Source organism: Episyrphus balteatus, chromosome 3 (assembly GCF_945859705.1).
Source record: "Episyrphus balteatus chromosome 3, idEpiBalt1.1, whole genome shotgun sequence".
Lineage (NCBI taxonomy): Eukaryota > Metazoa > Arthropoda > Insecta > Diptera > Syrphidae > Episyrphus > Episyrphus balteatus.
In genome coordinates, this window is record NC_079136.1 from 75,587,024 (window position 1) to 75,614,466 (window position 27,443).

Consider the following 27,443-nt stretch of genomic DNA (forward strand, 5'->3'; position numbering starts at 1 on the left):
GGTATTAACTTTATTTAAAGCATATTTATTTTAATAAAGGAAGTTTCTTTTTTAGTTTTGATCATTTAAGGTGGGAGTTCAAAGTGTTTCTTCACGAAAGCTGAAAAAGGAAAAAAAAAAAAACAAAAAAAGTAATATAGTAGCCCTTGGTACCTAAAAACTAAGTACTACCTACATAATTTTCGCAGTATTCTCTCCTATCAGATAAGAAAATAAAAAGTACCACTAACTTCTGCCATTTTGTTTTATGATTTGTTTTAAGCAAGGGGCTAGTGGGTAAAAAATACTTTACCCAATTTCCCTTGCGACATTTAATAGCTTCCAAATCATGCAAAATTTTGACATTTGTTTTAATTATTATGTTTGATTCTAAACTGCGGGTCACTGTGGTGTATGTGTAACTTTTTTTATACTGAAATATCTTATTGGTTAGTAAACATTGCAAAAATTGTAAAATATGGTAAATACTTTTTTTATTTATTAATTACACTTTTTAAGAAAACTTTTTTTTATTTAAAAATACTAACAAATAATATTGATCACCTTTTTGGCTCAAATAACCCTATGTGGGAAGGTTCAATGTGATCTCATATCTGTAAACCAAAACTTATTTCGGGACTTTGATCCGAAAATATCAGCTTTTCAAATAAGCAGCAAATTTTGCGAGATCATAATTTAACAAAATTCTGCATAATAATCAAAATTAATTTTTTGCAGAGTTTGTAAAACAGAATTATGAAAAGCAGAATTTTGAAAAACAGAATTTTAAAAAGCAGAATTTTTAAAGCAGAATTCTGAAAAGCAAAAATTTGAAAGCAGTATTTTGACATTAGCAGAATTTTGGCTCCAACCCGCCGCGCGCCGGATCTCTTCGTTCAAAATTTTGTTACATTTCGATGCCATAACTTGAGTAAGCTTTCAAGCATTTCTTTGTTCGCTATTTCTGAAAATACAATATGATTCATGGAAAAGAGCTTACAAAATAATCTTTTTTTACCTTTATACAAAAAGCATTAAAAAATGCTTTTAAATTAAAAAATTAACAAAACAAATTTTATAAACATAAAAATACTATTTTATACTGATTTTTGATATTATGAAATCTTTAATTTTTTAAGATCGAATCCTTTTTTATAATGCTTATAGGTATTAAATATGTTATCCAACTAACAAAAATACAATTCAGATATAGTAAGAATTTTAGAAATAAACTGCATTGTTCGAACCAATATCTCACAATCAAAAATAATATCTTCTATATCAACTTCTTATAGACCAATTTGGTCATAATTATATCAGGTACTTTTCAACTTTATAATTTTAAATACTGATTTATTATTACTGATCAAAGAAACCATGAGTGTCTGTACATACATATGTCGTCTGTATGTATAATATACCTACCTACCTACCTTACCAACCTCTTAGCACAACATCTAACGCAATACTTGTAGTAAGTAAAAATGTTGGGAAGAACGAAAGAAAGAGAAAATACCTAAAAACATAGGACGAGTGGAGGTTTCATTGATGATCTACCAACAGACGGGTAAAGTAAGTCGAAGAAATCGTCACGAACTGGATGAAGAGTTACTTTCTATATTAAGAAAAGAAAACAAAAAAAAAAACGCAAGAAAGAAGAAAAAACAATTTCTGGTGAAAAGTTTATAACACTAAAAGTTTATCATTTGTGAAAATTATTGTTTCAAAATAACATATAGTGATGTTTTATGCCCAAAATGTAGTGAATGCATTAAAAAAATAACGATTATAACGACGAGTAATGACAGTTTTAAAATTTGTATATCGTTAATGACGGTTTTTATTCAAATAAAACAAAAGTGAAAGTCATTCATTGGGTATATTGTGTGCTAGTCTTACTTTCAGATTTTTTTTTTGTGCAAAAATAACTTACTTACAGCAACAATTACGGATATTCTTCAAAAAATATATCTAATATAATGGCCACAAGCAATTGCCAATATTCAACTAGATATTGTTGTAAGTAATATTTACTAGTTCGTAATAATACATAAATGTTTTTTTTTATGTATAATTTTTATTAAAAATAATTTTAAATCAGTGAGGAATTATTCTGGAAAAAACTGGAAATGCTTTCTCAAAAAGTGAAGATTTAAGAAAAAAAAAAAAAAAAGTTGAAAGTGAATTGAATAAAATAAAAATATCGAATATTAAACAGATGGACAGCAACAATTTTACGATTTAAAAAAAAAATCTTCTTCTTTTCACTGTGAGAACTTTTTTTTTAGCCATAAATTTCCGGTGGTACCTCTACCTACCTACATATTAAGTGAAAGTTCTTATGCTAATACCCGTACAATAGTGAAATATTATTCCACTATTTGATCTTTGACATTGATTTTAAAATCCAAGTTATGCTTAAGTTTTTAAATATGGGTGTTTTTTACTAACTACTGATTTAAAAATACCTAAATTATCAGTTTCACATCACGTATTAAGTTAGTGCATTTGTTTTCTTATTACCAATAAGAAAATATTATAACAATGTTTGTATACCTTTTCCAAAAAAAAAAAAAAAAAAATAGCTATAGAGCAATCTTATACTTACATACACACAAACATTGCACACAAACCATTTCCATTATTCAAAGAGAAAGTAAAGATTATAATGGAGTAGATAGATAGCTAGATAGAAAAAAAATTCAATACCAAACCAACATTTTATTAGTCAGAGTCTCAGTCTTGGACACATAGTTATAGTATAGTTGTTTTTGTTTTTCTTTTTATTTTGATTAAAAAATTTATTTGGATGTTTTGTAAGAACCTTGTCCCAAAGTAATAATAATAAAAGGTATTAATTGAGAAATGAAAATGAAAAGTAAAGTTCTCTCTTAACGAATGCGCCTTTTTGGATTATACCTATAAGAAGTTTAACTGGAATATAGGCCAAAAGAGAAATTTAACCTAAATTTTTTTTATGATGCAAAGGGCGATGGTATAGTCACAGCCGTTGAAAAGTGTTTATACACATGTATGTATACTTCTTGATGTTCACGTGGATGCTTTAGGTCGATGAAAAATAAAAGTGATGTGTTTCTTTTCTTTTTTTTTTTTTTTGTATACCAATTCGTTTCTTTTTTTGGAATATTTGTATTATGAAGAATAGTAGTAAATTACTCCTTTGCTTTGCAGTTGAAAAGCTTTCTTGGATTGTTAAAGATTAGCAATCATGTACGCTTTTGTTATCATGAAGAAGAAATTGAGAAAATATTTTGTTTCTACGCGAAATGTTGGGAGACATCCAATAATTAGTTTGAGATTTTTTTTCGATTTAAGTAAAAATATTCATATTTTTTGGACCTATCCAATTTTTTAGAATTAGAGAATTTAATTTTTTATTCAGTAGGTATTTTATTACTTAAGAACTACCCAATAATTGAACAGAAGATGTTTTAATAAGGAAAATTGAATTATCCTTAACAACATAAAAAGATGCTTCTAAAAGCTTTTCAGTCACATAAGAAAGGTGTAATTTTTTTAAATTTAAATATCCTATAGATGATATTTTCCTCAGAAAATCTCATGTCTTAAAGTCACATAAAATAACTTATGACCTTGACGTATCAAAAAAAAAAAAATAACAAAAATTTTGGGGGTGGGCTCAGCTGTAAAATTTTACAATAATTTTTTTCTACTTTTAATTTTTTGTAGCCCTTTTATGTTAATAGTTTTTTTTTTACAATTGCTATTCAAGTTCACAAAATCAAATTTAACAAAAATATAGAAAACAGGTTTTGGAGAGTGAAAGTAAAAGTGCGAAACATTTTCCTCTCTTTCTTATTCCTCTTTGATCGAGAATGAATCTGCTTCGTTGTTGTGGAGAGTACTATAGTAGTATTTTACTGCTATCGACAACTTCGTACCTACTAACATCTCCTCCTTTCGCATTAAAACTATTATTTGTTCAAACATTTAACAGTTGTAACTTGTAAAGTCAATAAAATCAGCTTAATATTTTTTTTAAGAAGTTATTTTTGTTGAAAAAGCTAACAATAAATAGATCAATAAATAAGATGCAATTCTCAAAAAAAAAATCGGCACGAAAGCCGTTTACAGTATTCGTTTATAGTTTTATTTTAATTAATTAGGGGGATGTCATTTAATTATTCAATGATTGGTGTGTTACGTGAAGTAAACATTTCATTGTTTTTTTTTTTTTTTTAAATATCTGTCAATGAGTGAACAGTAGGATGTTCGTCATTTCCCAATGTTTTTTTTTCCGAGGATACACTCTTTAAGATCAAAAGTTTAGGCCTCAAATAAGGGGAATTCAGCACAAACAAATTTTCGTGCCTCTACTCTAGGAATGGTGCATGTTTGTATATGAAGTAACTTTTACATTAGGTAAATATTTTTTCTGTCGAAGTAAATCGTACACTATAAAATGTTTGTTGACTTTGGTCGGAAAATGCTTCCTTTCAAAGATGACATTCAAAACATACCGTTACAAATTTTATTTCGATTTTTGAAATTACATAGTTGCTATTGGTTTTTTTTTTTTGTTTATTTTTGATTATTATTGGATTTTGTGTTACAATTAACTATTACATTTAAAAAATTTCAAACCAAAAATGTGCAATATTTTATAATTATTTTATAATTATTATTTCTATTCTTGTTCGTTTTTAAATTTGTTTAAGAAAATTGGCTAATTAATTAATAAATAATTGATGTAATCTTAAGTTTTTGTTGTTGTATTGTTGCTGATAAGAGTGTTTTGAGTAGCTTACAAATATTTGCCTTACGTCTACAACCCTAACTTTTTGAAGTTAGTTACACAAAAATTTATTTCCTTTTAGCCCACTTTTGTACTTTTGTTTTATCCAATGAACTCCTTTGATTTCCAACGTTTGCTCCAAAATTACAGCAGCTCTTTGTGTAAATCCAAGGTTGAAACTTGTCATATCACAACACAATACAATTTATTTTACAGATCTTATCAATTAAATTGATTGTATGTAGGTACTATAAATATCCTATGCTTGAGTAATCCCTTTGCCATCAGCTAGAGCAGGTACATTTAGAACTTTGCTAATACTACAATTGCTAATTATAATCGTGACTCTTTACATGTTATACATCTGGTAAGTTTACCATCCCAATGCATTACTGCAGCCTTTTGTTAAATTCCTCTAAATATTTTTTCTTCTTCTGTCCAATTTTTTCAACTATATTTTCTAGATTGGTTAGGCCCATTTGCTGAAACGGATCTTAAATGTTTATGTGAAACATAAACATATAAGTTCTACATAATCGTTTGCACGAACTTCAATTCGTGTCATAAATTCGTCTAAGTTTAACATAACTTAGGGGCAAGAAATAGTAGAACATAAGGATTTAAGGTTCTACATAAGAAATTTTTATTGAGAAAAAAGCCATAACATCCCTTAAAAACGATTTTATTTATAAAATTAACATCAGTTATTAATTTAAGAATGGTAAACTCACTTTTATAAATGTTAACCATGGTATAATTCGTCGCATAAATGTTTAAAGAAGTATTTGTCAATTTTCTGCCACTTTAATTGTGACACACAAACACATTTGTAAAAAAACTTCATCACATGAACATTTTTTTTTATTAATTCAAACACACATTTTTTGCCACTTTTACTGTATTTAACTAATTTTTGCAATACAAAGCCACAAAATAACAAAATTGTTGAAAAATTTCAGCTTAATTTCTCAAAATAAATTTAAATTAACTGACGTTTGTATCGATTTGACATTCAAATCTGAAGTTCTCAGCGATTTCTAGCATGAAAGAAAAACATTGCTAGGTTGAACATAAATATTTTTTAACAACTTAGAATAAACTAAGTAAAACATAAAGACTATGTTCGACCTAGCTATGATTCAAATTTATGATCCGTATGAGCAAATGGGCCTTAGTTTCTTTTTCAGAATCAATCATTTTTATTATTTCTTAGGCTCATTTGCTGAAACGAGTCTTAAATATTTATGTAAAACATAAACCCTTAAGTTATACATAGCGGTTTGCACGAACTTCAAATTATGTCATAAATTCCTCTAAGTTTAACATAACTTAGGGGGAAGAAATAGTAGAACTTAAGGATTTTATGTTTTACTTAAAGTATTTTATTGACCAAAAAAGAAAGAACGCGACTTCAAAAATTGATGTATGTGGTAAAAAAGGAAATAAATTATCAGTTTAATATAAATTTACTCACATTCATTAGCATTAACCATCTACAGATGGTAAAATTTACAATACACATTTTTGAAACACTGTTCACTCTTTGTTTTTATATTTGTCATATTATTTTTTGACAAACAAAAATATTTAGAAAACAAATTCTGTGAAATGAATATTTTTTTTATTAAATTAAACACACTTTTATTGCCACTTTCAATATTTAACACGTTTTTTTTTTGCAATAAAAATTGCCAAAATAATAAATTTGTTGAATTATTCCCGGTAAATTGCTCGAAAACAATTCAAATTAGCTGACGTTTGTGTCGTTTGACACTTTAATTTGAAATTCTCAGCGATTTCTCGCATGAAAGTAAATCGTTGCTGGGTTGAACATAAACATTTTTTAGAAACTTAGAATAAACTAAGTGAAACTTTAGAGCTATGTTCGACCTATCTAAGATTAGAATTTATGACTAGTATGAGCAATTGGGCCTTAAACTTTCAGCTATACAATGAATAAGACATACAGTGTTTTGATAAGAAATTTTGCAAATACGTCTTTTGTTAGAACATGATGGTTCCTTGGATTTCTTTGTTTCTACCTTACATAGTTTCTACCTTACGATGCGAATATCATAAACTAGATTGAGAACTTGGCTTGATTGCATCACATAAATAATAATTATAGTTTTTCTAAGCTTTGAAAGTTGGTCTGATTGGCTATCATCAAAAAGAGAAGCAGGAGCACCTTTAATAGTGAACGTTTTAAAATATGCAATGAGATAGCTACAATTCTAAATTTGTTAAAGATTTGTTGCAGACTTCTATCTGTAAGACATCAGAAAACCGTTATGGAAAAATCGATCCCCAAATTTGCCGCCCCAAAATCTGCCACCCTAGACAGGGCCTTGCTTAGACAACTTGTAAATCCGTCACTGATTTGTTACCAGAAAGTGAAAGTGGTTCTTTTTTTGTTATCAACTAATATACATAAATGATCATCAGTGTGTAAGATTATAAACAGATTCTTTAGTGTTTTAGAAAATTCTTTCTCGTGTAGTTTATTTGTAGGTTTACCTTGTTTTCTCATTATTTACCGATTTCATTCGATAGTTTTTTAAACTAATTAATAATATGACAATAACATTCCGCCATTAGAAACTCTCCTCGACACAACCATACCGCTCCAGATGCTTCAACACTTTTTTCACTCTTAAATAAACACAAACTTAATCAAATATAAAATTAAACAACTCTTTGTTTTACAAATAATAATTTTCAAATTATTTCTCTTATAAAATCATAATCTAATTATAATTCTTTATTCATGTATGTTATTAATATAATACTTTAAATCAGCCACTTATGGGCTAGATCCCCGGCTTAATGTATTCCAGACCATGCAGGGGCGTACACTCCCTTGGGGCAAGCGGGGCGGTGCCCCGGGGCCCCCACTAGAAACAATGCAGAGAAGGAAACTGTTAGCATAAATTGAGTTACGAAGTAACCAGGGAGACAAATTATGTCATTCAGTGCAATGTATAATGCATTGGTAGCCACACAATATAAATGTGTATTGATTTTAAAAAAAGGTTACCCCAGGGGCCCCAAAAAAAAATAAACTGCTTTTTTAAAAGAAAAATTATAATTTTATCTTAGGGCCTCAAAAAATATTTCTTGAAAAATCTTTGCCACCACAAATAATACATTAGGGGCCCCAAAAAAGCAAAAAAATATTATTTGAGGATCCTCAAAAGTGGTTCAAAACAATCAAATGGAAAATTAAATATAAATTCAGGGGCAACAACATAAATACATCAGGGCCCAAAATAAAAACATTACGTTATTGGTGGCATTCCGAATATTACTTCCGAACAGATGCCCCAATTATTAATTCTTGGCTCCAAAAAAATTATATTATATTTTAGGTGCCTCTAAGCACTTAATTTTGAGGCTCTAAAAATAATTTTTCAGGGGCCCCAAAATAAAAAAAATTATGTCTGATGATGGAAAATAAAATATGTATTTATTACTTCAGAACAGAGGCCCCAAGAACTATCAATTCGAAGCTAAAAAAAATTTTTACTTTAGGGGTCTCTAAATATTTAATTTTGGGGGCCCCTAGTACAAGTCTTTACTACTTTTATGAGAGACATTTTAAGTAAGTATAGCAAAGTGCATTGCGAACATATTAAAACATTAAAATAAACCTAAAAATAAATAAGCCATACAAAAAAAACGTATGGTGTATACGTATTTTTTTTGTAACTAAGGGGCCCCCAAATATCAAAGGGCCCTAAAATTTAGTGTTACCCCGGGGCCCCGGCGACTCAACGTACGCCACTGGGACCATGTAAATTTATCTGTATTGTACCTGTGATAATAAATAAATAAATGATTATGACAATCAGTACGAACAGGGATTTAATAATTAAAAATAATATAAACAAAGCTAGAATAAAACGCACTTTCACTTTGGAAGATAGCTTTTGACCATTTCAATCTTTTCTTGCATTTAAATAAAGAAGGGAATAAGAAGTTGTGTACAGTGGTGGCTAAGAATTTAACACATTTATAAAAAAATGAAATTATATTCACAAAACTTGTTTCTATTTCAATATTTTCATTTTAATGTTATTTACATTATTTTGACATATGTGCCTATGATTATGAAAGTGGACTCAGTCACTTTTTGCATTGTTTAAAGAAAAACTTACATAATAATTTTCTTATAACGATTTAATTGTATTTCTGTTATGAAATCACTGAAGGAGCAATAAAGAAGTTTATTTACTGCAATTTCGCCTTCAAATAAACTTTACCCCTTAAACAATAATTTATTTTTAGGCTAGATTTTATGGTATTTTTAGGACTGACTTAGTCCACTTTCATAATTAAGGGCACAGTATAAGTAGGGGGAAAATGGGAGTCTTGACCGACCTTATGGGAGACATGAGCCCCTCATTCATGAGTATTACAAAAGTTATTAACTATTAACTGTGAAAAACGTGAGCGGGAGACTTGAGCCATTTTTTTATGGGAGACTTGATCATGTGGCAATAACATGATCAATAATTTTGTAATCAAATATCAAAAAAAATTTATTATGTTTTTTAAGTTATTTCTTTGTTTTGTTTACTTTTATTTTATACATAAACTAGCTAACCCTCACCCACTTCGCTGAGTGCACTTTTGAAAAATTGAACCTGTGTGAAACTAATTTAAAACCGAAAAAGAGAATTTATGTTTATTGCAATGAACATTTCTAATGGTTTTTGGTACACAAAATTTTAAAAATAGCAGATTGTTTTCCTACACGTGGACAGCCAACGTACCTATATGTAGCTGTTCATAAACAAAAATAGGTAATTTCAAAACTAATACCTCATATTTGCAAGAATGGACTTTGTGCTTTATTTATGGTTAAAGCGAAAGCAAGATGAACAGGAAATCAAAGTCTGGCGGAATAATTGCAATTCGATGAATCGAAACATACATCTTCGTCTTTGAATTTTCCATACAAAATACCAGCTTTAATCAGAGTTGCTATTAAATTCCTTACGGGAAGTCTGTCACCATTACAAAGTTTACTTTCAGGACTAAATAATATTGCGGAGTTCCTGGTTCAACCATCAAAGGATTCAATAACTGCGTCGAGTAATATTCTAAATCGTTTTCACCTGTAATTGTGTCAACTGATTTGTCTAGGCTAAAAATTGTGCATTTATATCGCCCGAAAGTATTACTATGATTTCTAAAAACATTTTTATCTGTGCCACCCATTATTGCTTATTCATTTAACACACCATATGTGTAATTTTAATGAAATTTTTCATAAAAATTTTTGATCGAGAATTAATGAATTTTTACATCAGTTTACGAAATTTTTTCATCGATTAATGTAAAATTTAATTAACCACGGTGATATTTTTCGTTAGTCAATGTATTTTTTGATTAATTTATGAAAGAACTTTCGTTAGCTAACGAATTTTTTCGTAAATTTTATGAAAAGTTTAATTAAATTACGAAAAAATATTCGTTAGGTAACGAAACTTTTCGTTGTATTAATTTTTTTTTTAGTAGATTATAATATATATTTATTGGACTTGTTAAATTATTATTAATTTAAAACAGTCCAAAACAAAAAATTGGCGTTTCGACCCGGTGGGGCTCACTTGGACTCATCAGTTGACTTATCCGTGAGACACCTTGTCAATACGCAAATATTTTTTATATTCAGCTCAACTTACATAGATTTTTAAACAAAAACCTAATGTGAACTATATCCAGCAAGATTCAATTTTTAATCCATAAAACAGAAATGCACCCAAGTCTACGTTTTTTTTTTTTTGTAAGGCAACGATTTTTTTTCGTTAACTGATGTATTTTTTCATAAGCCAATGTAATATTTCATTAGTATATGAAGAATTTTTATAAGCTTATGAAGATTTTCGTTAGTTAATGTTGAATTTCATTAGTTAATGAATTTTTTCGTTACTTAATTAAAACTTTGATAAAGTAAGGAAAAAATTCTTATTTTTGTTCTTTAAAATGAGTATGAAATTTTTCGTTAATTGATGAATCTTTTCATTGAATTGGATTTTTTGGGAGAAAAAGTGTATGAAACGTTTTCATTAATTGATGAAGGTTTTCATATTACGAAAAATTACATATTTTCGTTGAGCCAACGAAAGTTTCGTTGGGCCAACGAAAATGTAGTGTATGAAACGATTTTCGTAATTTTACGAAATTTATTATTTTCAGTGTGGAAACACATTTAAAATCAATTGATTACTCGAAATTGTATTACAATAAAAATTGGTTGGAAGTGCAGTTTGGCCTTCAGAATAAAGTGGCATTATTCCATTACCAATGTCCAATAGTTTATAGCTAACAAAAATCAAGATTTTAAACAGACATTGATTTTGACTGCAGCAGTGCACCATGTTACCTATAATCGGCAAAGTTTGTCGAAAGTCACCAGCCAAAAGTTTAATGGCACTGTTAAATATTTTTTGACTTTCTAGCAAATTCATCTAAGGTGCTTTCATCCACACAATAACCTGACACTGTTGCAAAACTTTGCTCATGTAGGAGTAGGTGTTTTAAAGGCAACTTAAGAGCAGATTGAGCTGTACTGTCATTAATAACGTGGCTTGAAGAAGCCAGAGCCAATGTTTAGATGTTAAAATCAAGGATAGCAAAAATATTTTCCCTGTTTCACCAAGTGCATATAACACAAACCCAAACTCTGATTGATCACACGTTGTTTAATTGTATAGTTCACATTATTATTCAGACCACTTAACTTCGGCACATTAGTATAATTCAATGCAATCGTATTGCCTTTCACTTGATCAAAAAAATATTGCTCTTCTGCACGATTTGGAGTAACCATTTCTAATTTTGCCCGTGTTTTATTCTTAAAAATAAGACTGAAGATCAAAACTTGACTGTACATTTCATGTTTGTATTAAAAATATGGATTAAATGTCACACGACGCTTTCGATATGCTATATTCTGAGTAATGTTATCAGGATTGCATGCGGTATATATTACTAAGAACAATATCTGTATTTAATTTGACGAAGACCAAACAAATGTATCAGGAAGCTCTGAATCGGAATGAGTGTCAATTTCAAGGAAATCCAAACTTCAATTTTCAAAAAAAAATGTTTGAATTTCAATTATAAATTAAGTGACATCAAAAGATTTTCCTTAGGTTATTTAATGAAATATATTGGAGCTAAGGACAATTTTCTATCGTAAAAAATATGGAAATAATTTACTTTTAACACGGAAAAACAAACACACTAATATTTTTCCATGTCAAACGAATTGTATAATAAAAACAGCAATTTGTACTCACTTTGCTTTTTCGAAAATCTTTCTGAGTTGAGCGATTCTTGCAATTCAAGTTTACATCGGTAAAATCATTTAATCAAAACTATAAGTTTTTTAAAAGCCCCACTTTAAAAGAAACGGTTATTATTTTGAAACCCTGCCTTAATTAATTTGTTTACTTCTTACCACGATAATGTCCTAATGTCCTTTGAATATTGTTGAAAATTTATTTTTACTCGGAATCAGGCTTTAAACGATAAAATTATTTTGAAAGCCTGTCTGAATAAATTTGTTTTCAAATTAAGTTTAGTTAAAATTTTTAAAAAGCTAAAGTGTTTCTTCACTCGTACAAATTGACAGCTATGTAAAGATGGGAGAAAATGTATGATTTTTTTTGATACAAACCATCTACATATTAATACTTTTCAAACAAAAAAAAAATTACCAAAATCGGACCAGCCAAACGCGAGTTTATCGGCCACACACACTAAACGAACTCATTTTTATATATAAGATGTACATATCTACCTACTATGAAAGATATTTATGTTTTTGAGTTTTTATTAATTTGTTTTTTTTTTTTTTATTGTAGAATAAACGTTAAAGAGTTTTTGTGTTCAAAACACTTCAAATACATGAAAAAAAGAGTTTTAACAAGATATGAACTACACTTAGGAGCAAAAAAATGGAATCAAAATTTTCGTTCTGTAAAAACGATAATTGGTCAGGATGTAATTGACATACATGAATGTCAATTGCACCATTAAAAAGCTTGAAACAAAAGCTTTAAATTAATGCTAAGAATTAAGAAATCCGTTAACTTTATAAAGATCCAATCAACATAAATGAAGTATGTAAGGAAAGAAAGACTGAAATTGAAACAGTGAGTATCTGTAAAATTCAACATTAAAAAAAAATGAAGTGCAATTTATTGACAGACAACGTCAATAGTAACGTTAGGAAAAAAAGACTGAAATTGAACCAGCGAGTATCAAGAAAATTTAACATTTATAAGAAAAAGAAGTGCAGTTTATTGACAGATAGCGATGATACTACTGTATACATTTTTATGTTTTTACCAACAATTCAAAGTAAAAAATTCAAGCTTTTAAATGAGACCATGAGACTTGAAGAAACATTGTTTTATCCATTGCAATTTTTGTTTTTAATATAAATAATTTATTTGATTCCGTTTTTTTGCTCTTAAGTGTAGTTTTATTAACTTTTTTTTGTTTGACTCCAAAAAGGCAAGACTTGAGCCAAAAATCAGTTCCAACTCATTTGGCAAACGTTCTTTGGGTGTACATAAGTTTATGAGGCTAATCTTGAAGTAGATAAATGTATCCTTACGAAGATGTAAATTTTAAATTAAACTACTTTAAAATATTTTTTAAAAAAGAAATAAATTTATTAGTTTGAATCTCAAAGGTTTTCTTAAGATACGAAGTATCTTGTTCGATGGTCGACTTAAGATTGGATGTGTCTTGTCCAATGGTTAATTTAAGATTTGATGTATCTTGCCCGAAAGCCAACTTAAGATTTGATGTATCTCGTCCGAAAGCCAACTTAAGATTAAATTATAATTTTGATATTTGGAATGATCCAATGGTTAATTTAAGATTTGATGTATCTTGCCCGAAAGCCAACTTAAGATTTGATGTATCTCGTCCGAAAGCCAACTTAAGATTAAATTATAATTTTGATATTTGGAATGATCCAACTGGGGATCGTTACAATGTTCTTTGTTTAAAAATGATGACACAGCATCTTACAGTTGCTCTAGCGGATGCTTGGGTGTCGAAGTTTATTACTACTTAAAATGATGACACAGCATCTAACAGTGGATGCTTGGATGTCGCAGTTTATTATTACAAGATAAATATTAGAATACACCAGAAGGGTATATGCTATGATTCAACATTGTAGATCGATACAATGTTGTATTGTTTATTTGTTTAGGTCTCGCTATTTTGTTTTAATTTATTGTGGAGGCGCACAAGTGATATCGGATAAAACTTGTATCCAACATGTGGCTGAGATGAAAAGGGAACTCTTTAACAAAAAGTGCCTCCCGCCTTCCCCATATGGAAAAACTATTAAAAATATACTTTTTTGTCTGGACATGAATTTAGCACATTTCAATAAAATTGCTTGCCGTTACTTAACACCTTGTAGCCCCATGTGACATATCTGTTACAAACCAACAAAGATCCCACAAAAATTGCAAAAACTATGTTTTTCTTCTTTTGAAGCTTATAAAATATTTTTTAGATATTGCTCTATCGAAATAGTACACCATAATTCTAATAAATGGCACCATTATTTTATAGTTGGCAGTTAATGTTGAAAGTTCGGCTTTTTTTGAAAACAAGTAAGTTTGTGTAAAAATTACGAAATTCAGAAAAAATATTTTTCCTTCATAGACTAATTGGGTTTTATTTTTGGATTTTAGGAATGCGTCTAAAAATAAATATTAGATAGTTTTTTGTTTGAAATTTTGCATTTATATATACAAAAATAAATTATTTAAACTTATGTTTTTACTCCGTAAATTTCGAAATAACTGTGTAAGTAAATATTGAATTTTTAAAAAATACGTATTTTTTTATAGCTAAAGGCAAGTCAATCCACATTATTAATTTTAAAATTTGCAATCTTGGGTTACAAGGGGTTATACTATTTTTTTTTTGGAAATCCTTTGTTCTTTAAAACTGAATTGAGTGTTGTTAGCAAGATATGGAATAAAGCCTCACAGCGTTGCTTAGGTATTGAATACGAAGCATTCTGTATCTCTTTTGCTACAAATCTACATACCTACCTCAGACCGTAATACAACTTTTGACCACTATTACATTGCAAAATTAGAGTACTTTTTTTCGGCCATACAAAATTGATACACCCTATTGAGCAGGCCACTAAAATATTTACTCTATTGACGTCTCTCCAAGACACTTTTCTCTAGATTTGAAGAGTGCTTAGGGTCATTGTTGTACATGAAACGCCATAAAAGCGGCAAATTATCTTCGGCACATGATATGATATGGTTCAGGATAACAAGTACAGGTGCTGGTCCATTTAGGAGTCTATCTTTACTATTGTACCAACACCGTGACAAGAAAAGGCAGCCCACACCATCACTTATCCACCACCGTGGTTCACTGTGTTAATGCTGTACTTTGGATCATATTCCTTGTTTTGTGGAGTGATAGTGTGGACGCCACACATATTTTTTACCGTCCGATCCAAATCGACAGAACTTGGATTCATCGCTCTAAAGTAGGTACACCATTAAGACAGTGAAGCAGGGTGGTGGAAATAAATGAAGCTTTAAAAACGACAATAATAAAGAAATAATAACATTATACAATACAAACCTTTTAGTTGCATTTATAAAAAATTTCAAATAGTTCGAATAACAATTTCAAAAATCGAAAAAGCTGTAAAATTTGTGATTTACACACAATTTTCCACAGAACAAGAATCAAAGGATAATGGTATTTTTGGTCCTCTGGTCAATAACGATGAGTCATATCGCTGACCGAGAATTATAACGTTGTAAGTTTTATGGAAACCATTGCAGACATACCTACAACTCTATAATTCTCAGCAAGCGATATGTCATTGAAAAGGTATTTTTATCTAGACAAATGTTTATATAGTAACCAGCCTCAATTAGCTGTGGGAAAAGTAATTATAGACATAAATGTAGAACATTATAGAAATAGGTAATAGTCGGAGAGGTGACCTTCGCGGTAGCCGGCGCGGTGACAGTTCACAATTCTTTAGAGACCTTTATTTCAAAAGTGCAACGCGCAGATCTCGAAATATTAACACTTCAATACAACCATGTCGAACAATTTTTCATTTATTTTTTCTATATTGAGAGTGATTTTCAAACCTCGTTTTCTCTGCTTTTTTTTTGTGTTGAAAATTTTGCACCGATAATAAACTAATTTTTCGAAAAACCAAAAAACTTTTGTACATTCTTAAGCTAAATATCAACTATTAACACAAAGGCCATAAACAGATTGGTTGCGTCGTGGTGATGAAGTGATGATACCGATATCGAACCGATACGAGATGCGATAAATGCTGTTCAATTCAGAATGTTCTACCGAGGGGAACCGCAAACGAATACGTAAAAAGCGTACTCAGTTTTAGGGAAAATTGCGGAACGCAAATTATCCTCATTCCCGAACACGCCCATGTTTCGTTTCCTCCCGGTCCAAACTTAAAAATTGTCATTGTCATTCATTCAGTAAAATTCATTCCATATTCTCATTCAAAGTTGTCGTCACTCATGTCAGACACCACCTCACCACACACAAGCAAGAAAGTAGTACCTACTTGAAATCAAAAAAAAAAAAAAACTAAAACTTAAAACCACGAATAAAACCAAAATTGTAATTATTTGTTTGAATCAAACTAAAGAATAAAATAAATTAAACAAATCAAACAAAGGAAAAGAAAAATTCTTTTTATTAATAACAAAAGGAGAAAACAGAATACAAGTACGGCTACGCCCCAACAGATGCAGTGTACCATTTTGTTTTTGTTTCACATTTCGTATACCTATCCAAATTGGTATTCTAATTGGAATGTATCTACACTACACTCAAACACACTTTCACATATCTCACTCCCACATGTCCATAAAAAACAGGTACGAAAGAGAAAGAAACAGAATTCTTATTTACCCGTTTTGATATACATACACAAAAACAGAACAACAAAATGGTAAAATACATAAATGATGATACCGAACCGATACGAGATGCGAAATAATGCGCACACGACAAATGCAGTGTACCATTTTGTTTTCGTTTCGCATTTCGTATATCCAATCCAAATTGGTATTGGAATTGGAGTATCGTCGTTACTAGTATGTTCCGTATTTTTCGTATGTTTCGCACGTTTCGCACGTTTCGTATGTTTCGCATGTTTCGTTACTTGTTCAGTACTAGTAACGAAACATACGAGTAACGAAATTATTTGGGCAGTAACGTTTCGTTACTCGTTACTGAAGTGAATACCCGCATTTAAGTAACGAATACATACGGTTTCCTACAGCTCTAGTGACAGGCAAGCTTTCGTAAAAATCATTCTTATGTTGGCAAAATAAGCTTTGATGCGGATCGTGCCGAGGTGCTTGTTGAGTCAGTCAAGACTTCTTACATTCAAAGCCACTTTTATCATACGAGCAGGAAGTTCGTACAAACCATACGAGGAAAAAAAAAACACTTAAAATAAAGGGATGTCACCTTAAATTAATCGGATTTTTGCAATTCTGCAACTAAGGCTAAAGTATGACGATAATTTTTAAATTTTAATTTTTTGTTGTTTTTTTTTTCACCTTAAATTTAGGTGGAGTCAACTTATTTTAAGCGGGAATCGTTTTGTTTTAAGGTGGGAATCATATTATTTTAACGTGCCCCTTTTTTCTCCGTCCAGTAGAATTTTTTTATTTTCAATTTTATGTGTCTTTTTGCTTTTCTCTGTCTCGACTTTTAAAACTGTTGTCTGGACATTAATAAAATTTTATCTGGGAGCCCTAAGTGAACTTGTTGAATTTCTCTTAATATGAGTTTTTGCAAAAGATTTGGAGTTTTAACTACCAGAAACTTCATTCCGAAAATTATATGAGTTCAGATGACTTTAGTTGTACAAAAACTTGTTTCTTACACAATACCTAATAAAAAAATGCACAGATAATTAATTTGTTTGTTATTTGTTTTTAGGGGACGCAGACAAAGTGAAATCTCTTATTCGACTAAGAGCGGAACTATCCCCACTATTTACAGGAAAAAGAAATGCTTCGAAATATGCATGGGCGTAAGTATAATTAGTATTTTTTTTTCTAAAATAACAAAAAACCTCGAATTTCGGGGTTTTGTAGTTTACAGAATGTCAAATATTTATTAAATATTTAAATATTTATAAAATAAGAAGAACAGCAAATCGTCGGCGTAAAGCAAATTTGTTCTAAGTTCTTAAGAAATCCTATGTACTTAAATCAATTTTGTTTTACGCCAACGAAATAATAAAGAGATAAAATGTAAACAAAAATACAAACATACATACAAAACTAAAATATTTTAAGAAATCTGGCAGGTAAGTGTATAATAAAAATAAGTAGAAAAGGCATGGATGTAACATGTAATAAGGAAGCAGTGAAGCACTTTTCTATGAGTCTGAGTAGTACAGACGAACTTATATTCATAATTTGGTAAAGGGCCGGTGTCCAGATAAGTTGTAAAACCCAAAAGGTTAGGATGACCATCGCTTCAACCAATAAGCTCCTCGAGGCAGCTCTATCCTTAGCTAGCTGCTTCAATTTTTGCATGCCAAGTAGATTGACGTTCTTTTCTACTTGCTCACGCCATTCGCTTCACATGACCTAGCCACATCAAACGATGCACCTTTACTCTCTTGGCAAAGTAAGGGTCTTTGCACCACCCATACAATTCGATGTTGTTTCTCTTTCTTTTTCACCAATTACCATCAATGCAGCCGAAATTTTTTTGTTTTGAAAATCCAAACAACCAAACCTCAAACAAAATTTTGGGTTTTATTTATGAATAGAGAGTAAGGAGACCTTTCTTTTGATGTCACACTCGATGATTTTGGAGGAAATTTTTCAAAATGCATTTTTTCGGTAAGGAGTTAACCTTGGATTTTTTTCCTTAAATCTGAAAAAAAAACAAATTTGCTATTTTTTACTCAAATGCCTGTTCACTGTGAACTCATATCTCGTCGGTATCCTGCAAAAACGTCTCAAGTCCACTTTTTTGTGAAATAGAGTTAATAATGCAAAAATGTCCCAAAAGTCATAATCCATGTCGTGAAAAAAAATCCCATCTCTATTTAAAGTATTTATGTAGTTATTGTATCAAAACCATCCATTCTATGTCTAAAACATCCAAATGCGTAGAGCAAGAAAGACCCAAGTGGACTTGGGTCCTTTTTGCACAACTCTTTTATTTCCTTTTTTTCATTTTCTCTGCAAAAAAAGCCCAAGTACTGAAATTCAAATAAAAAACTATTTCATGGCCTACTTGAATTTTTTTATTAGGGGATTTCCCAAATACTTTGCTTTGAATTTACGTTAAGAAAAATGATCATTATTGAAAGTTGTTCATGTGAATAGGTTGAGCTTTTTTACTTTACTTTAAGAAAAATGAATTTCTCAAGCCGAAGTGCTGTTCTTCTACAGAGCCCGATATAAATGAGGATTCGGAATCAGACCAAGATTAATACATAAAAAAAAAAAACAAAAAAAATGTTCATAAAAAACCCATGTCCCTTTAAACCTTTTTTTTTAATGCAAAGAAGACCTATGTCCAAGATTCATTTAATTTTTGTATACAAAAAAGTTGAATAAATTGAATTGAGTGAAATTTTTTGGTTTCATCTTATTTATAAATACTTTTACTATCAGATTTTAATTACAATTTTCAAATCGAAACTGCTTAGTGATTTTTCCAGCCGCCATAAACTTTAAATCTTCAATAACTCAGAAACACAAAAATGTGACTTGAGATGTTTTTGCAGGATACCGACGCTGTATGCTAAAATTTCTTTTTAGACTTTGGTCCGCAGAAATCAGCCTCCGAGTGCAAGAAAAATATGTTTGGATGCAAAAAACCAGCAACCAAACCTCCAAAAAACTTTTGATTTTCAGTTGTGAATAGAGCTTAAAGAGGCCTTTCTTTTGATGTCTCACTCGATGGATTTGGAAGAAATTTTTTAAAATTCAAATTTTTTCGGCAAGGGGTAAACCTTGATTTTTTTGAAAATCTGAAAAACTAATTTTTTTATTTTTTTTTACATCAATGCATTGGCCTGTTCGTTGTGAACTCATATCTGTAAGCCAAAACTTCTTTTTAGACTTTAGTCCGCAGATATCTGCCTCCGGGTGTAAGAAAAATATGTTTGGATGCAAAAAATCAGCAACCAAATCTCCAAGAAACTTTTAATTTTTATTTGTGAATAAAGCTCAAAGAGACATTTCTTGTGATGTCTCACTTGATGGATTTGGAGAAATTTTTTTTAAAATGCATATTTTTTCGGCAAGGGGTTAGCCTTGAATTTTTTTCGAAAACCTGAAAAACTCATATCTATGAAGCAAAACTTCTTTTTAGACTTTGGTCCGCAGATGTTCGCCCAAATGTAAGAAAAAAATGTTTGAATGCAAAAAATCAGCAACCAAACCTCCAAGAAACTTTTGATTTTCAGTTGTGCCTTGTGAATAAAGCTTAAAGAGATCTTTTTTTTGATATCTCACTCGATGAATTTGGATTAAATTTTTTTTAATGTATATTTTTTCGGCAAGGGGAGATAACCTTGAATGTTTTTTCGAAAATCTGAAAAAATATTTTTTTTACTCAAATGCATAGGCCTGTTCACTGCGAACTGATATCTGTAAACCAAAACTTGTTTTGGAACTTTAGTCCGCACTCCGGATGTATCTGCCTCCGAGTGTAAAAAAAAAATGTTTAGATGCAAATAAATAAGCAACCAAACAAAACTAAAAAAAAAATAGTTTTGAGTTTTGTCTCGATGAATTTGGAGGAAATTTTTCAAAATGCATATTTTGCCGAAAGTCCAAAAAATGTATTTTCTATTGATATGAATAGGCCAAATAACTAAGAAAACAGACTTTTTTCAAAGAAAATTTTTTGGTTCAATTATGAATAGAGCTTGAAAAATGAGTTTGGGAAAACTGGTTCATAGTACATAAATGGCAAGTAAATTTAACTGTTATACAAACAATAGAACAATGTGTTATAAATGTGTCTTGGCTTACAAACCAAGTATGTTTTGAGAAGATTTCCCGATATTCGACTTGAAAAATCTTAAGTTCATGAGAAATCTATGAAGATTTCGATGAGATTTTGAGTTTTTTGCTTTGATTCGTTGTAAAAAGGGTATAGGTGACAGTCATATATTTTTAAATTAATTTGATAATATTTAAAATAATTTAGATTAACATAAATAGTTGTAAAGCTTAAATTTATAGTAAATAAAAGAAATTCAAATAGAAATGTTAATTTTCTGTTTGTTTTACAATTTCAGAGTTGTTGAGAGGGAGTTGAATGTTCCACTTCCTCTTTCAAAAATTATAAAAAAATGGAACAACTTGCTTCAAGAATATAAGGTATCTAAAACAGACAAAAAAGGATGCTCTATTATTAAAAATGTTTTAATCTTATATTTGATAGGCTATCAAAATTTCTGAGGAACCGAAAAGAAGAGAATGGCCCTTTTTTACACTAATGGATGTTTATTTTAGTGACCAAGTGAACGACCCATCTCTACGTTTATTTTCATCTACGAAAACCTTAAAGGAGTCATTGGATGAAAGTGTTTTCGAAGATGACCCAATTATAGTATCCGCGATCGCTGCCGTTACATCTGGTGCCTGTATGGAAATAGAAGAGTTATTGAAACTACAAAAAGATAGACGAGCAAATGAAAACAAATTCGCTTCTGAAAACAAGTTTCCTTCTGAAAACAAATTTACTTCTGAAAACAAATTTACTTCTGATAACAAGTTAACAACTGAAAACAGGTTCAACTCTGAGAAAACTTCCGAAAACAAGTTCACTTCTGAAAATCAGTTTTCTTGTGAAAAACTGTTGAATTCCAAGGCGACAAGTTATAGGTTAAGTGGAGGAAACAAGCCGAATGTTGTTACAGTTAAAAATTTAAGTTTTATGCAACAACAGAAAGATAATGAAAATAATCTTAAAAACCTCTCTGATCAAAATAATCTTGTTAAACATGAAAAAGAAATATCTCCTAAGCCCATACCAGGGCAGCAGGATTCACCGACAATTCCATCAGTTCAGAATAAATTTTCAGATCCAAATTCAATTGATCAATACCTTTTATCTTGGAACAATTTTTTAGGCAATATGTCAAGAGGTTTCCATTCTCTGCAAAAAGATGAAAAAATGGTTGATGTGACTATAGCAGCGGGAGGTAAAATCTTCAAGGCCCATAAACTGGTATGAAAATCAATTCTTATACAAAGATATTTATAAGTTTTCTTTCAGGTACTGTCGGTGTGTAGCCCATATTTTCAAGAGATTTTTTTGGAGAACCCATCAAACCATCCAATCCTTTTGATGGCAGACGTAGAAGCCAATCACATGGCAGGCCTTCTTAACTTTATGTACAGCGGACAAGTAAGTAATAAATGTATTAACTTAATAGTGCTTGCTCTTATTCTTTTTAACAGTTTTATATCTTGAAAGATTCTTCTTTACTCAATCTGACAAACTGACATATTTATAAAAAAATTTATAAGAGTATTTTGGTTTGAGTGTATGTATATGATTTTTTTTTATTTTTTTATACATATAAACATAAATATGTACAAATATTACACAGACCAACAATTTTCAACTTTATTAAAATTTTCCAGAAAGATTTATAAAACTTTATGGATTTTGGTTTTCTAGGTCCAAAAATCATATTGGTTTCTTTCTAGCAACTCCAGTTCTTGAAATATTTAATTTTCACATTTAGGGGGTATGTTCTTTATTATTTTAAAGTTGTCTATATTTTAAACTTATATTGTAGTTTTCCAGAAAATTTTATATTAAACCTAATGTATTCGGGCTCAGTTAATCATATATTTTGTTTTAATAAAATTTAATTTTTTTAATTTTTTTATGAATTTGTATGCAGTTCTATTTATGAAAAAAATAGAGCTGCTGGAGAAAAACTAGTGTTGTTTTCAGAATCAGCATCCTCCATTTAGTCAGAATTAGGTAATTAGCAAAGGTCTGGAAAATTACCTACAATCTTTCCTCTTTAGAGCGAGGCAGAATAGTGCACAAATACAGTGGTAATGTCAGTTTCAACTGGAGCAGTAAAGCTGTCCAACTTTGTAAGAAATCCACTATCAAGTCTATCCAGTGCTTTATAGAGATCACAATAGCACCCTTGTATAATATACATTTCTATAGTAGAACCACACCACTGATCTCTTAAAAATTCACTGAATAGTGAATTCCCCACAAAGTATAACAGTTTTGCTACTCGCATTGACGCTGACCCTAGATGTACCTTTCACTGATCTCTACGTACATCATGTAACTGGATAGTGTATTCAGAAAAAAACTTAACTACATTTGAAGAATTTTATAACAGTGGCGTTGCCTACTCTTTGTATAACAGTATAACATGCATAAAAGCATTTAAATTATTGTTTTATTATTTGGGGTGTAGAATCAGTTTTAATGTTCAAGTGCGTATGAATTATTGTGTTTTTGAAGTTATACTTCTTATGGGAGGGTGGGTATGAAAATTTACTTTTTGACAAGAATGTCAAAGGGATTATGACGCGATCACCCTGGGTAGCAGGGCTGTCGTTTCACCTTTAGAGTAGGCAGTACTTTAGTATTTAAAAATGCAGTACGCCGCAGTACGGCAAACATAAAACACACAACACGTTGCAAGTAACATGTTTCATGTGGCAAGTTGCATGTGGCAAGTTTTATGTGGCAAGTTGCATGTGGCAAGTTGCGTGTGGCAAGTTGTATGTGGCAAGTTGCATGTGGCAAGTTGCATGTGGCAAGTTACATGTGGCAAGTTGCATGTGGCAAGTTGCATGTGGTAATTTCCATGTGGCAAGTTGCCAGGGTTGCAAAAAGCTCATTTTTCAGCTCAGCTCACAGCTCAGCTCACAGCTCAGCTCAAATTTGAGCTAGGTACCATAGCTTAGCTCATTTGAGCTGAGCTGAAAGTGAGCGCCCCAACTTCCAACGCCTATATCTCGGAATTTTGAAGAAAATGAAAAAAAATGTTTTGATGCCAAAAGGTAGCGGGGACTCTAACCTACATTTGGGTACAACTCTCATCCCTGTAGGTCCACGCGTTCTCAAACCGGGAGAACTTAAAAGTAAAAAAAAAAATAGGCACGATTCTGAAAAAATAGGCATGATGTGGCGGTTTAACATGGAAGGCGATTTTTTAAAAATCTGAAAATGTGCAAAGCGTAGGCCCATGACAAAAGCTATCATTTGGCATCTCTCCCAAAAATTGCTCTCAAGCGGTTTAGCTTCCAGGAGCGTTCAAAGATTCGGGGATTTTTCGAAAAAAAATTTTACCCCAACTTTCAAACGCGATTTTCTCAGAATTTTGAAAAAAATCGAAAAACCGGATTGTACCGGAATTTTTTTTTATGATAAAAAAAGAAATATTTTACTAAAAAAATAGAAATATATTTACTATTAAAAAAACCAAGAGAAAAGATCACGAAAAATTATCTGTCTTATTTATAAAAATATCCATGTGTTAAAATAATTCCATTAATAACTAGAACCAAACATCTTAAGCTATGGTGTTTTATAAAAGTTTAAAATATCTTTATATTTCATTATACTTTCCAAATCAAAATCAATGTATCCCCTCACCCATCACAGCTCAGCTTAGTTCACTTTACCTTAGCTCACCCAACAGCTCAGCTCAGCTCACCGACAGCTCAGCTCACCCAACAGCTCAGCTCAACCATCAGCTCAGCTCACTTTCAGCTTAGGTCAAATGAGCTGAGCTATGGTACATAGCTCAAAAGTGAGCTAGCTCAAAATTTGAGCTGAGCTGCGAGCTGAGCTCAGCTCACTTTTGAGCTTTATAGCAACCCTGCAAGTTGCATATTGCTACTACTAGTGCTGAAGCACACACAATCCTCATAAAATTACCATATAGCATATTTTATGCGCAATTTGTTTACTTTCGTTAAGCATATACCGTACGTTCTGAACCGCACAACATGAGTAAATTTCACAGAATAAATTGAAAACTACATGGACGCAAGGAGGATGAAAGAATTAATTTATTGTTCACTTGATAAAAATGTAAAAAAACGAATTGTGGATTAATTAATTTAATAATAGAAGTTAAAAATATCAAATGAAATTCATTTACATATACTGAATGAGAAGTATAACTTCAGTCGCGTGTACATGTGTACACACACTCTTTTTTTTGTTTTAGTATATGCCTACATATATACTCTTGTAACGAACAACAATAATAAATTTTATCCGAAGCTCGATTGGGCGAACATATTGCAGTTTAGGTTCGTTGATGTAGCAAAATGTAGCTCGATATGAAAAAGGCTTTAGATGAATTTGAAAGATGTGTTTTTTTTTTTAAATGTAGTTTTTTTTTAAATTATTTTCTATTCTCTCATGATTGTCTCCAAAGTTGCGCAAGGTAAAATATATTGGTGTTATTTTTGGACATGAGAAGATTTGAGGCCACTGAATGTTTCTGGAGGGGTAGATCGTATTCTAATCATTCCGCACAGCAGATTCTCAACTGGTTTGAAAAGACTCATGCACGTTTTCATGACTATGTTTTGGTTTTCTCTTATGGAAAATACATAAGCTCTGATTTCGAAAAATAGGCTTTTTGTTACTCAATTAATGATGCAGATGTCGTTAAAAGCCATTTTCCGAGTGTACCTAGATAGAAATTTTAAAAGTTGCACCTCGTCGTGCTCCCATTCCTCAAAGCTGTTTGAAGTTAAGTCTTAATCAGTCGCCTGCAACATAATACTATTCTCTTTTATAAATCTAATCGCAAGAGTTAAAATAAAACTTTTTTTTCATTACAGGTAAATGTGAAGTATGAAGATCTTCCTGCATTCTTAAAAGTTGCAGAAGCTATGAAAATCAAAGGTTTACATACCGAGGTAAGAATTTTTCGGGTTGATCTAGAAGTATTCAGCCGAGGGTACATTTTTGACACTATTGAGGTGAAAAGCTAAATTTTCAGCTGTATAAATTCCCACACGACCTTAATTGTATATAAAATAAGTAGAATAATAATATGCTTATTTATCTCCTAGAAACCGGAAGGACAAAATCTTGAAGAGATACAATTTTCTCGCGATGACAATTCAGCAGATTTACAGGCTTTAAATTCATCATCTATGCCAATTAATTTTACAGAAAAATCGACAGCAACATCATTTAGAAAGGAAAAAGAACAACCATACCATACTGCTTTTCATCCAATTGATTTCAATAAGAATTTAGAACCCTCACATTATGATATGAATTCATTCAATTTCGAACACACATCTAATAAATTTTCTATTCTCAAAGCTAATGGCAGTAAAAAAGTTTCAGAACATCTTAAGCAACAAAAGTATTTAACCAAACGAAAAATATTTGTTCACTGTGAAAATGAATTCAAAGAAAAAAGCAACATTGAAATATCAGAGAATGGTTCATTTAAAAGTTCGCAAACAGATTTTGTACATTTGAAACAAGGCACGCTTCAAGGTGATAACAGCTCAAACAACGAAGAAATTTTAAATTTAGCACAAAATGAAGCTCCGAATATTTCGAGAAGATTTGTACCTGTAATTCCAATGGAACAGAAAAAGGATTGTGCATATGATGAAACTTCTTTCACAAAAGGAACACGGGAGGAACACCACAAAGAAATATATATCGAAGATGAAATGCCATTCTATGGTGCCAAATCAAATGAGGATGGCAATAACAACACTCTGAACAGAAGTGAGGCCACTTTCAATCCAAAAAATGATAACGTTGATGCAATTAAAAACTATACAAACAATAATTCCTATATAAATAATAGGAACTCTACCCATTTAAATGATTCTAATGAAAGTAACGAAAATGAAGCCAGTAACGTTTCTACTGATTCAAGTTATGAAATAAAAATAAATTTAAAAAATCAAGCAGACAACAATAATAATGTTTGTATCACGTCCAGCAATATTGATAAAGAAAAACACGGTTGTAAAGTGGATACAACTATAAAAGCATATTCAAATCCTTATTGAATAAAATAAAATTTAAATCATCATCTTAATTTGGCGACAGCATTTATTTATTAAAAATATGATGCAAATTAAATGTGAAATATTTTTTAAGGAAACAATTTATGTTTTCAATACACCATAATATTTATACATTTTCCTTTTAAGTACACATAAATGTTTTATATTTTTTTAAGAACACTATTTATTATCATAAAATACTGACAATAATCATAAGTAAGCGTTTTGTGTTTGGTTTTTATTGTAATTCTTTATTATTATGTTTTCTTTTAAATTTTACTTTAACTATACAGAAAATTATTTACCTTAAAAAGAAAAAAAATATGTAAACCCTTTTGGTTCTCAGTATATACATACAATTTATTCATAATCGTCCATTAATTTATGAAATACTCCATGCATGAATTCCAATGTTAAAGTGATACATTATACATTATTATACAGCTAAAATTAAAAGAATATTTCGTACCGTTAGTTGTTCGAAATTTTATACTTCAACAAGAATATTTTCTGTATGATCGATGCATTCTCATTGCAATAATAAAAGAAAAAAAAAACAAATATTTTGTATT

The 27,443-nt window shown here is 30.4% G+C and overlaps 1 protein-coding gene and 1 non-coding gene across 2 annotated transcripts; both read left to right on the forward strand.

Moving 5' to 3' along the window:
• Nucleotides 1-1,505: 1,505 nt before the first annotated feature.
• LOC129915445 (1-phosphatidylinositol 3-phosphate 5-kinase) lies at nucleotides 1,506-27,070 on the forward strand. The gene is made up of 7 exons (XM_055994988.1): nucleotides 1,506-1,998; nucleotides 17,780-17,873; nucleotides 21,117-21,198; nucleotides 21,263-22,051; nucleotides 22,100-22,231; nucleotides 25,672-25,749; nucleotides 25,906-27,070. Exons 1-7 carry the CDS (start codon nucleotides 1,959-1,961, stop codon nucleotides 26,872-26,874), a joined length of 2,184 nt encoding a protein of 727 aa, XP_055850963.1. The 5' UTR covers nucleotides 1,506-1,958; the 3' UTR covers nucleotides 26,875-27,070.
• LOC129917432 (small nucleolar RNA SNORD116) lies at nucleotides 6,569-6,659 on the forward strand. Its single transcript, XR_008772788.1, has one exon. It is a non-coding gene; the product is annotated as a small nucleolar RNA SNORD116 (small nucleolar RNA).
• Nucleotides 27,071-27,443: the final 373 nt, after the last annotated feature.

Coding starts and splice junctions, on each gene's coding strand:
- LOC129915445 (XM_055994988.1), top strand. CDS start 1,959: ATGGCCACAAGCAATTGCCAATATTCAACTAGATATTGTT. Junction 17,874..21,116: donor GCTTCGAAATATGCATGGGC/GTAAGTATAATT, acceptor TTACAATTTCAG/AGTTGTTGAGAGGGAGTTGA. Junction 21,199..21,262: donor ACTTGCTTCAAGAATATAAG/GTATCTAAAACA, acceptor TATATTTGATAG/GCTATCAAAATTTCTGAGGA.